The sequence below is a fragment of the Rattus rattus genome, chromosome 18 (genome assembly GCF_011064425.1).
Source record: "Rattus rattus isolate New Zealand chromosome 18, Rrattus_CSIRO_v1, whole genome shotgun sequence".
NCBI classification, from domain to species: Eukaryota; Metazoa; Chordata; class Mammalia; order Rodentia; family Muridae; genus Rattus; species Rattus rattus.
Genome location: NC_046171.1, coordinates 15908000 through 15920111, shown reverse-complemented (window position 1 = coordinate 15920111; position 12112 = coordinate 15908000). Strand labels below are relative to the sequence as shown.

Below are 12112 nucleotides of genomic sequence, written 5' to 3'. Positions count from 1 at the left end.
CACCTCAGAGACAAAGACAGACACTACCTCAGAGTGAAAGGCTGGAAAACAACTTTCCAAGCAAATGGTCAGAAGAAGCAAGCTGGAGTAGCCATTCTAATATCAAATAAAATCAATTTCCAACTAAAATTCATCAAAAAAGATAAGGAAGGACACTTCATATTCATCAAAGGAAAAATCCACCAGGATGAACTCTCAATCCTAAATATCTATGCCCCAAATACAAGGGCACCTACATACGTAAAAGAAACCTTATTAAAGCTCAAAACACACATTGCACCTCACACAATAATAGTAGGAGACTTCAACACCCCACTCTCATCAATGGACAGATCATGGAAACAGAAATTAAACAGAGACGTAGACAGCAAACACAGAGGCGTATGCCAGCAGCAAACCACTGATTTGAGAATAGGACCCCCGTTGAAAGAATCAGAGAAAGAACTGGAAGAGCTTGAAGGGGCTCGAGACCCCATATGTACAACAATGCCAAGCAACCAGAGCTTCCAGGGACTAAGCCACTACCTAAAGACTATACATGGACTGACCCTGGACTCTGAACTCATAGGTAGCAATGAATATCCTTGTAAGAGCACCAGTGGAAGGGGAAGCCCTTGGTCTTGCCAAGACTGAACCTCCAGCGAACGTAATTGTTGCGGGGAGGATGGTAATGGGGGGAGAATGGGGAGGGGAATACCCATAGAGAAGGGGAGGGGGAGGGGATGTTTGCCTGGAAACCGGAAAGGAATAACACTCAAATGTATATAAGAAATACTCAAGTTGGTTGGGGATTTAGCTCAGTGGTAGAGCGCTTGCCTAGGAAGTGCAAGGCCCTGGGTTCGGTCACCAGCTCCGAAAAAAAAAAAAAAAAGAAATACTCAAGTTAATAAAAAAAAAAAAAAAAAAAAATAAAAATTAAAAAAAAAATGTATCAGAACTCATCTGGAGCCTAAAGTGTACCTAGCTCTGTAAAGGTTACAATGTATCAGAACTTATTTGGAGCCTAAACAACCAATGGTCTCTTGGAGGACAAAGGAAGAGAGATGCGTGAAAAAGAGTGCTAAGAGGCTATTGTCCTAGGGTGAGGGAGAGATGGCCACTTCAGCCATAAAAAGAGGCAGGTCTTCAGTGTGTCTTGTACTAGAGCTCACTGGATTTCCACTAATGGCATAAACACATCTAGTTAGAGTCACTGTGAGAATCCTGGCATCCAACCTACAAGAGAGGACCACAGACCTTACACACGGGGACCCAAATGTGATAGCAAACAAGAAAGGAACCTATGGCACAGAGGTCATAGGGGGGACTTGTTTTTTGTGTGTTTGTTTTTAAACACTGAAGTATTATGTATGCATTGGATTCTATCTACCTCAAGAGTCATGAAAATGTTCAAATGCAAATTATTTTTAAAAAAAAACAGGAGGTTTCATTCACATTTGAATGAAAGTAGTGTCGCTTAATTCAATGAATTAATTTAACACAGCAGGTTGGCTATTTATTTGTTTTTATTTCTAGGGGTTTGTGAAGGTTTGAGAGGTGGTGGGAATGAAGAGAGAAAACTCATTACCAGGCGGGTGTTCCCTTCCGGTAATGCCGGAGCAAAAAGCAAATGTCTGTGTGCGTTACCCTCAAAAGCACTACATCTTTGCCTCTCACACATGCTCTATATGAAGATGAGAGACTGGATCTCCTGCTTAGTGAGCTGCTCTGAGTCACCACGCTTATGAAAATGGTGGCTGGCTGAGGACGCTGACGGAAGCCACCATGAACATTTACACCACACGGTTGCCTTCCACAGAACTCAAATTCCACACTCGCTCTTTTCGTAACCGTTTTTGAAACGGCACGGAGTTTGCTAGCTCTATTTCCAAGACCACAGAAGAAAACCAGATCTGCTTATCCAGGAGAAGCGCCACCTCTAATGCTTCATGTAACCGACGAGCATTTTTTGCTTCAGATGCAGCAACACAAATCGCCATTTTTACTAGTATGAACTTTTCCTTAATCTAACTCTTGCATTTCATTTTTTCCCCCCTGGAGCTGAGGACCAATCCCAGGGCCTTGTGTTTGCTGGGCAAGCGCTTTACCACTGAGCTAAATCCCCAACCCCCTGCGATTCATTCTTAATGCTCACAGCAAAACCAATTCGAACTCCTGTGTATCTGTATGAGTTTCACGCTGACCAGGATACAGGGGGCCAAGCTAGCTTCTGCACAGCTCAAGGACACTCTCTGTTTTCTCCATGCCCAGCCCAGCGCCCCACCCTCGGAAGACCGCTGTGGCACCTACATTACCTGCATGTGGACATATGGTGGCTGCGAGGCCAGGCGGGCCCTTTCCGAGTTCTGCTGGGCAGCCGCTGCCCTCTCAGCCGCACGCTCGCTCCCTGGAGCCTTCTTGTCAGCAAGAGGACTTTCTGTGGCACTCAGTTCGGGGTCTGAGAGTAATCTGTCAGTGCTGCTGTGAAAGAGAGTTGGGAATTCACTGCTTTACCTCACATACTGACAAGGCCGCATGATTCCCATTGTGAGTTGCATGTGCTTCAGCCGTCACCTGCTTTCATGTGTCATTCGGTCTGCCATGCAATGCCACCCATGGCACGGCAACACTGAGACAAAGGTGTGGCTGTCTCCCTGCTGGACACTTGAAGAAAGAACTTATCCAAGGTCACTGCTCTAGAGTGACTCTGGGTCTCAAACTATAGGTTAATACTGCTTTGCAACATGAAGGTATGTACATTAAAGGAAGCACACATGGAATTTTGCTTGTGGTACATGGGGAATAGATACACAGATAAGATTTCTGGTGTTTGTACATCAACCAGACACCAAGCCCGAGTACAGCCCGAGTAAGCATGAAGATAGTTATGACAGATATTGAATGTGCGAGGTACATGTGACACTGGTGAAAAAGAAAAATGGCAAGCTCGTGATGTATCGGGACACACCTCAAGTCAAAGAAAATGGGGGCTAATTTGCTGATCTGTTCAATTATGTCCCATGTCAGAAGACAAGACCGGAGCAATAAGTCGTTAACAGACCTGTCTCGGGGACACGTGACCTGGAAATGAAGGAACTTTTTGAAGAATTAAAAAATTAATAATAAGCCGCCTAACTACCCCAAAAGAAGAAGTGGGGTCCGTAAGAGCTTGAACTTTTCACCCTCCCCTGCTGTACAATGGTTCCCGGAACATTCTTGCATGAAAAGTTTCCTGGAACAGCCACAATGACCCATAGCCTCCGGCCACAATGTTCCAACGGCCCTGTAAAATGTCACAACCCCTAATCACAATGTTACAAAGCCCTAGGTGTGTTGCCTGGTGTTACACATGACTAGCATATGATCTAGCTGTATGGGCTGTTTATGGTCTTGGAATTTCCCTCCTCCCTCCCTCTTGCTCCCCCTGGTTTGTGGTTTTTTCCTTTATAAGCTCTGTGAAAATTCAGGTCGTCGTCGAACTCCTCTACTCCCTGTGCGGTGTATGAGTCTCGACCCCAGCATGCTGGCCTGAGCTCTCATATCATCTTGCTTACAATAAAACTTCCTCATGTGATTGCAGCAGGTCGGTGTCTGAGTCCTACTGGGTGCGCGTCTCTCCCGAGACTTGAGTGGGGGGCTCCCTTTGGGGTCCAACATTTTCAAGTTCCCTAGGGCCAAAGGCCAGGAGAGCAGCAACTCAGAGGGCAGAATGCAAGGGGAAGGGGCCCAGGATCAAATCACTGGGGCTGTTTAAGCCACGGAGAGGAGGAGCTGATCCAGCTTTAAAGAGAATCATTAGAGCTAAAGAAAGGGAAGGCCACACTGGTGAGAGAAAAGGCAAGGAGACAGGGCAGGTTCCATCTAGGTGAGAGAAAAGGAAAAGATTCAGAAGGCAGGGAAACCAAAATGGCGGACGTAGGCTTTAAGGGATTTGAGAGGCAGCAGGAAGCAGATCGCTTCAGAAACACATGCTGAAGAATGGCCTGGTGGGGGAATCAGGACCCGCAGTAGACAAATAGGGTGGGGGGAAATCAATAGACACAGGTAAGGCAGAACTGGGTGGGATGAGTCAGGTTTATGACAACAAAGTGGCTTTAGTAAGAAATGGAGGAGTAGGGGTTGGGGACTCAGCTCAGTGGTAGAGCGCTTGCCTAGGAAGTGCAAGGCCCTGGGTTCAGTCCCCAGCTCGGGGGGTAGGGGAATGGAGGAGTAAAGATATATATATATATATATATATATATATATGTTAATGTTTGCATAAAGACCCTCCTTAGAGACAGCCACGGAGCTAAGAAGACAGAAGAGGAAATGGAGTAGCCGGCCGGTGGGAGACCCTTTCCTCTGTAAAAGGACACACATAATAAACAAATACGGCAATCTCAGGATCGCACAGTAGAAACTGCTGTGCCCTAGCTAATAAAAATCCAACATTCATCCAAAAGTTTACAAGTCTACAGCCACCTGCACTGGAGAGAAGGACGCTGAAGTTTAAGAATCCACATTGACGGGCTGGAGAGATGGCTCAGTGGTTAAGAGCACTGACTGCTCTTCCTGAGGTCCTGAGTTCAAATCCCAGCAACCACATGGTGGCTCACAACCATCTGAAGTGAGGTCTGATGCCCTCTTCTGGTGTGTCTGAAGACATTGACAGTGTACTCACATACATGAAATAAATAAATCTTTAAAAAAAAAAAAGAATCCACCTTGACACCACCCAAGGTGGATTCTCGGCTTGAAAACTTCTAATGCAAAAGCCAGAGGCTAAAAATCGCCGGTACTTGTCGCTGAATCGCAGAGAGAATGTATAAGCTTCAGAGTGATAAAGGTTGCTCTAAGGACATGGAGAGAAACCCCACATCAAGTTGGGAGGAGGGATCTTATTAAGATGGGTAAGGGTGAAAACAGAGGTTGTTCCTTGAGTTTTTGAAAGATAACTGTGAGGGAGAATTGCAAAGCCTATGGTGAGCTCCAGTGACTTGAGTTAGGATCGTAACCACCAGGCTCAAAGCAAATTCCTCGTCCATCATCTCCCGCCAGCAGGATGAGCATACATACTGGAGGTGCGAGTTCTTCGTGCCCTGCAGTAGCTCAACGGTCTGCCGCTTGGCACAGGAGACCTTGGAGGGACCCAGCATCTGCTTCAAGTCACCAGCGTTTCCGGAATGGGAAGGACTTCGAGGCATGCCCACTTCAACAAAGGCATCATTGCAGCCTGGTGGTGATGGGAGTGGGGTTGTTGAGGGAGAGAGTATCAAAATGTAAATATCACCTTATAGATGCCATGGAGAAAAACAATAAACCTGTCTCTGGAGAGACCCAATTCTGCAGTCCTGACAATGGTCTCGGCCACAAAGAGGGCACACCTCAGCAAGCTTGGCCTCTCTCCAGAACTCAACTTCAAGGGAAGACCCTGGTGTTTCCTGAAGATTATTTGGAATAAGGGATGTATATGTATTTGATGTATATGTATATTATATATATATATATATGCACACATATATTCATACACACGTACACACATTAGTGGGGCCCATCTGTTCCCTAAGAGATAGATAGGTAGGTAGGTAGGTAGGTAGGTAGATAGATAGATAGATAGATAGATAGATAGATAGATAGAGACATATATCTTCCATTCCCTCTTCTTCTTTTCCCTTTTCCCTTTCCCAGTACGGAGGTTTACCCAGGGCTTCATGCACCCTAGACAAGTATGTCTACCAGGAGCTATATCCTCAACTCCAAATATAGTCCTTTGTTTCTTCCCCAGGGCTAGGGACACGCTAGACACATGTTGTTCTAGTGAACTACACTCCCAGTCCCACTCAAGTATTTTCAAGATGGTTAGGGGATGAACTTCTGTGCAAATGGTCATTAGCAGATGTCTTCCCATTACACAATAATGGAACAGCAGTATTTTCATGGAAAGTGCCCTTCAGTTCACCGTTCACCATGTTCTTTGGAATCTCATGCAAGACATTTACTCTGCATTGTTGAGGGAGGCGGAGTCAGCAGAGGTAAGTAGAAAAACCAACTCAGAATCCTTGCTGTCTCAAGTAACTGGGGGTGGGGCTTTACCCAAGCTACAAGCGGTCTGAGGAGGAAAGTTCCAATCCCTTACCTTCTACTGAGTTTGATTTAGGAGAAGCCTGTTCGGGCCCAGCTGTCTGCATGGATGGATCACCATGATTAGAACTCAGCACTTTTTCCCCAAGCGATGAAGTGGAAAGCGGACCGTATTTCATGTTCGGAGGCTGAAATCATAAATAAAATAAAAATACAACTGAGAAAGAAGTTCAATGAAAGCTAAAACGGGTTTCAAGTAGCTCTTGCCAAAAGCGCAGAGCCCCTTCCTTGACCCTTCACCCCCCTGAATGTCACAAGAGGGTGTTACCTGCACGTGTCCATTTATAGAAGCAGAGATGTTTTTGCTTTCTGTCTGCATGCTGTTGATGTGGACGTCAACAGGAGTCAAGCCAGGTGGGGGAGACGGGGCTGTATGCCCGTATGTGGGCACTCCAGACAGCAGGATATTGGTTAATGTGGCCTGGGCAGTAGACGGGATCATAAGGTGTGGTATCGTAGAAAAACCTGAAATGGTTTCATGAACATAGGTGTTAGAAGGTAATAGCCTAGAAGCAACTGTTACAATTTAGCAACAGTAAGAAACTTGTTTTCCCTGTGAGTTCAGAATAATCTGACATCTCTGTCAATAGATGTAACTTTACTATAGAAACCATGAACCAAGGCTTATGAGATAACCTCTGGGGCGGGTAAGGGCTCCTGCTTCTAAGTCTGATGTCCTGAGTTTGATGCCTGGGATCCATGTGCTAGAAAGTACCTCGGTGGCTGCAAATTGCCCTTTGACCTCCACACACACAAATAACTTGTTTTCTTTGAAAGAAACAATGTTAAAATGTCTCTAACACTATATATTCAGGCCCCTCCCAGCATTGCTGGGGACTGCAGAGAGGCTGAGCCTGGGCAACTGACTAAGAACTAGTCCTCCAGGAAGCTGGGTTCCCAAGGTTCACTTGTAACCTTCATGTGCCTTGGCCATTGTTCCCTGAGCCTCCAGCTGCTTTTCCTAATCTGTTTATCACCTGTGCAGATGACATTCCTGTTTGCTTGAAAAGCTCTTGGCTTTTCTGAGCTGCATTTTAATGAATTTACACAGCAGGGGAGTTTTCCTTTGGGCTAGAGGATGTTCTCTTTGAACAGTGGGGTGGTTTTTTTTTTTTTTTTGTTTTTGTTTTTGTTTTTGTTTTTTGTTTCACTTGAAGAAGTGGAATACTGTAAACTCTATTGAAAGAAAAAAAAAAAAAAACCCAGGCAATGCCTCTGAATTCTCACTTCTTAACTATACTTGAGTGACACTAACCTGTGGCACTTGCAGTGTTGGGGATTGAGGAGGCCCACAACGTCGGGCTTGGGGTCCCGGAACTTGAACTTTGCAAAGGACTGACAGAACTGTTGAGGGCATTCAGGAGTGAGTTTGGGGTGGTTGACGTGTTGAGGGACAATGTGGTGGGCCCCAATAGACCTATAAGGAACGAGAGTCAAGTCAATATACCTAAGTTCAAGATTCGGAAACAGGGGCACCATTCATATTGCCTTTCGGGACAACCGCCAATAGAATCTGACACTTTCTAATCTGTCGAATACGGGTGACAGGATTTTTTTTTTTTAAAAAAAAAATGTTATTTCAGATATTCCTGTGAAATGTCTCTTTTCATAACTCCAACAATGGAATTCGCTCATCCTCCCATAGATGCCAATAAGACTGGGAAGACAGGTGTGACCAATCTGTAACAGCAGCCAGGCACACGGAGAGTCACTAGACGCAAGCCCGCTGACAACCTAGGACAGACAAACCTCTGCTCAAGGGGAAGCTTGCTTTTTATGTCTCTAACTGACTCAACTTGTCATCAGCTTCCCCACAGAAGCCAAGCGTTCACACCTGGCAGAGCCCAGGAGCGCATTTCCTGTGGTAGACTGGCTGTCTGATACTTAGTGGAGAGGATGCTGGACCAGATGGCTCGACGCGTGTCTGAACACACACTGACTTCTTTGGGCTCCAATCCAATGACTAAAACTTGCCCAGGGATTGTGCTTGGCTTTGAATTTCATCTCAAGTATCCCAGTGCTTACTGTAACTAGCGAGATTCCTTTGGGGAACTTGGGATCTAAAAGAAAATGCTCGTTTCTATGTGTTTCCGGAAGTGTCAGGGGTCACTGGTCTAGGAGATGGGTGACCAAGATAAACCTCCCCTCCACTCAGGAACTCAGCCTCTCCAACCACTTTCTCAACTAAGACCCAATAAAATTGGCTCTAAGCCGGTGTTTCTCACCCTTCCTAATGCCACAGCCCCCTAAGACAGTTCCTCGTGTTGTGGTGACCCCCTCCACCTACCATAAAATTATTTTGCCGCCACTTCATAACTGTAATTTTGCTTACTGTTTGGAATCTTGGTGTAACTATCTGCCATGTGGAATATCTGATAGACGACCCCTGTAAAAAGGGTTCTTCGATCCACAAAGGGGCTTCAGCCTATAGGTTGAAGAACTAGTCTAAGTTCGCCAGCACATCCTGGTCCATGGCACTGCTGTGTTGCTATGGCTATTCAGGTCCGTGTGGAAGAGACAGCCTTGGCTGAGGAAGAACCTGCATTACCATAGTAGGCCTACTGCGCTCCCTTCTCATAGGAAGGCATCTGGGATACAAGAAGAAAAAGGGTAAACCTGGTCCAATGGTAGCAGAGCCCTTGGCCAGCCCTCGAGGAAGGTCGCTTCTAGAGGAGGACACTGTCTAGGACCAGTGAGGGCTCACTGTGCTTTCCAACAGCCTAAACACTGTGAGTGATCTGAGTGCTTGCTTCCTTGGCAGCCTTGGGCTTATCAGACCTAGGCGTAGGGTGGGGGTTGGGCATGGGTGCAGGGACTCTCCCCTCCCCCCCAGCCCTCCGGATTTGCAATTGCTTTTTGGACCGAACTGGATAATCTTTATCTCTAGGGAGGGAGGGCAGTACAGCCAACTTGGAAAGAGCACAAACACATACATCACAGTCAGCCGCTCCCTTCAATCTCGATGGCGCTCTTAATTTAGCAGCACAAACACAAGCCACCGAAAATAAAAGCAGTTGGGCCGTGGTGATGATTTTGTGCCAACCTAGAAGGAATCTGGGCAACCCAAATCCACAGAGGGTAACATCCGAAAAAACCCAGACCGGATGAATCAGGTTCCGGTCTCTTGTTGGTCTCTCGGGGCTCAAAGAAGAAAACAGCATTTAGACAGCACAACGGTAGAAAGGCAGGGAACCCGATAAGCAGTTCCCCAGTGGTAATAATAAACTTTATACCTAGTCCAGTGAGTCCAAGGCCTGCCGAAGCTAAGATATCCAGGCTGGGACATGCCAGGCCGGCAGGGCACGATGCTGGGGATAGACTGGTTGCTATGGAAACCCCACTGCTTTCAAGTCCGAGGAGACACTTCCTTGCTTCATACATATTTAAGGCATTTCGCTCAACACTTTTCACAATCACAGACTATGAAGACACATAATGGGAAAAAAAAAAAAAAGGTGACACTGAGGTAGGTATACAATGGACAGGAGGGGTAATGAAAATATAAATGAGGAGCCCCAGGAGGCCGGGCACCACCTTCAATCAGCCTCTGCTCCTGACATTTCCTGTAGCGTTAGTCCCCACCCATTCTCTCTCTCTCTTTCTGTGTGTGTGTGTGTGTGTGTATGTGTGTGTGTGTCCCCAAGTGCGAGTACGCGTTCTGACTGCTGTGGGCAGCCAGCACGCAGGTTCCAAAAGATGGGGACCCACCTTTGGAGGTGTGGATTCCTACCCAGACATGCTTAGAAATTTAGCAAACTCTTGGTATCAAAGCCCAGCCATCACCACGCAGCCTCTGGGCTTTGGACTGAAGCGCCCCTCCTCACCACCTCATTACCTGCAGAAGCCAAATCGAACCCACCAGCACATACAGACTGCACAGTGACAGTCAGTTGTTTTTAACGTATAGGGTCTGATGGTAAGCTGACATACCCCAGGCACCACCAACCCTCAAGTGAGACCACACCTGTGGCAAATCTTGTGATATATATATATATATATATATATGTATTTTCTATATGTATATACTATATATACATATAAAATTACATGATTTATATATCTTACTAAATTTCTAAGCATATATATATACATACATGAGTATATATACATATGTATACATATATACACACATATGTATGTATGTATGTGCATGTGCGTATGTGTGTGTGCCCAACATGTGCTCATTTTTTTTCCTGAGCTCTTAGAATTCTTTTTTATTTCTGCCCTTTTTCGCCCAAGCCCTTCTCTGAGATTGACACTGATGATATTGTGGTTAAGTTAAACTGGGCTTTATGATGTCTAAGACCCTGCTCTTGAACTCTGAACTCACTCCACCTTGCTCCCCTGGTCTTGGGTAGCTTTATGGTTTTCTCTGAAAAAAAAACAAAAAAACAAAAAGCCAAAAAAATCAGTGTGGTTGTTTTCTCCTGGTGGACAGAAAATATCACATTTACTCATGTAGAAATCATATGTGATACTTTTGAGATGACAGCTATGATTTAGAAATTTTAATACAGAAAGCATGGCAGATTTATCTACCTTAGTAAGTTAGGACTTTCTGGCCCCAGAATCCATCTGCACATCCTTTTGTGGCTTCTGCATGTGGATGTGGATACATGGATACACATGCGCACACACACATGAACATCTTTATATACACATGTACTTGTACATATACATACATACATTCACCTACAAACATGCACCTACACACACACATTCACATATGCACCCACAAAACTCTGAATAGAATTATAGAAGAGAAGTGGGGGAGGGGCAGAGGGAGAGAGGGAAAGGGGGAGAGAGAGAGGGAGAGAGAGAGAGAGAGGAGAGAGAGAGAGAGAGAGAGAGAGAGAGAGAGAGAGAGAGAGAGATTGCCTTTCTATCTGAGATAGTAGCATCTGTGAATGGGAACCCAGGTCCTAACCTAATACCAAATCGAGTCCAGTGTGAATCTTGTGCTTGCTAGCGCCCATGATTACAGACTCTCTTGTCCATGGCTGCCTGTTCTGTGGGCATCGTTACAACAGCCCAAACAAATTAGGATGCTTACTGGTTTATTTTTACTCGACGATACGCTCCCCTGCACTGAAGTAATGACTCGTCGCTGCTGTATTATGTGTAGTGTCAAATTACGTTCATTAGACTTTATAAAGCAATTAAAAACTAGCATTTCATAAAAAACAAAAAAGAGAAACTCAGATGATTGGAATCTTGCTTCAAAACATTCCACAAACTTCAAAACTTAATTACAGTTTGTAAGTCTTTTAAGTTTTAAACATTCAAAAACAAAACAAATCCAGGATTAATATAGCATTGTCATACTTAATACCTGGAGCAAAGACAATTGTGTTTGTGGCTTTTGTTAAGCCCCACCCCCCGAGATTATTTCCTAATCATGCCTTCTTTCCTAGTGGTGAATGTCCCACAAACCTTTGCCAGTCGATGCTTTGTGATTTGGAAAATATAAGAATGTAAGTGTTGTTACCTAACATGTCATTCAGCCTGGGAGCCCCCATCTTCTCACCTCTGCCCTCACAGCAGCAGCAGCACCATGGCCGCCAGTGACAACCACTGGTGAGGCCCCAGGGTCCCCAGCTTTAAAGGGGCTGTGGCAACTTTCACAATATAACAATATAAATGCACGAACACTCTTCCTTCCTCGCCTTCTCCTGGGCAACTCCGGACCAGATTTTTCCCACTGAGCATTTACTGTCTGAGAAATTTACCAGATAGCATCGGACAGAGAAGGAGCTAAGAAGGCTTGGAGCATTCATTACTAGCGGGCTTTATTAAAGAGAAGAACAGAACAGAAGGGGCAGCCGTTCTGCTTGGTTGGCACAGTGCCGGCATGCAGCAAGTGCTGTGAATGGACTTGAGCGTGCACACACACATACACATGACATACAAGTCTCCTTAGCTACTCCCGAGTGACCAAGTAAAGCCTGTAGTCCTAATAAATACTCAGGCATGGCATATCCTGTTCACACAGTAGGTCTCCTTCAGCTTTCTG

The 12112-nt window shown here is 45.4% G+C and overlaps 1 protein-coding gene across 2 annotated transcripts in view; it reads right to left on the bottom strand.

The window, feature by feature from the left end:
- Window positions 1-12112, bottom strand: part of Bicc1 (BicC family RNA binding protein 1) — a 242517-nt gene that overhangs the window by 23058 nt on the left and 207347 nt on the right. For both annotated transcript variants that reach the window (XM_032888580.1, XM_032888581.1), the window contains exons 10-15: window positions 9333-9519; window positions 7355-7516; window positions 6368-6564; window positions 6095-6227; window positions 5035-5191; window positions 2295-2460 (exon numbers count right to left, since the gene is read on the bottom strand). In XM_032888580.1, the coding sequence (XP_032744471.1) occupies window positions 2295-2460; window positions 5035-5191; window positions 6095-6227; window positions 6368-6564; window positions 7355-7516; window positions 9333-9519 (1002 nt within the window). The remainder of the gene's footprint in view (window positions 1-2294; window positions 2461-5034; window positions 5192-6094; window positions 6228-6367; window positions 6565-7354; window positions 7517-9332; window positions 9520-12112) is intronic.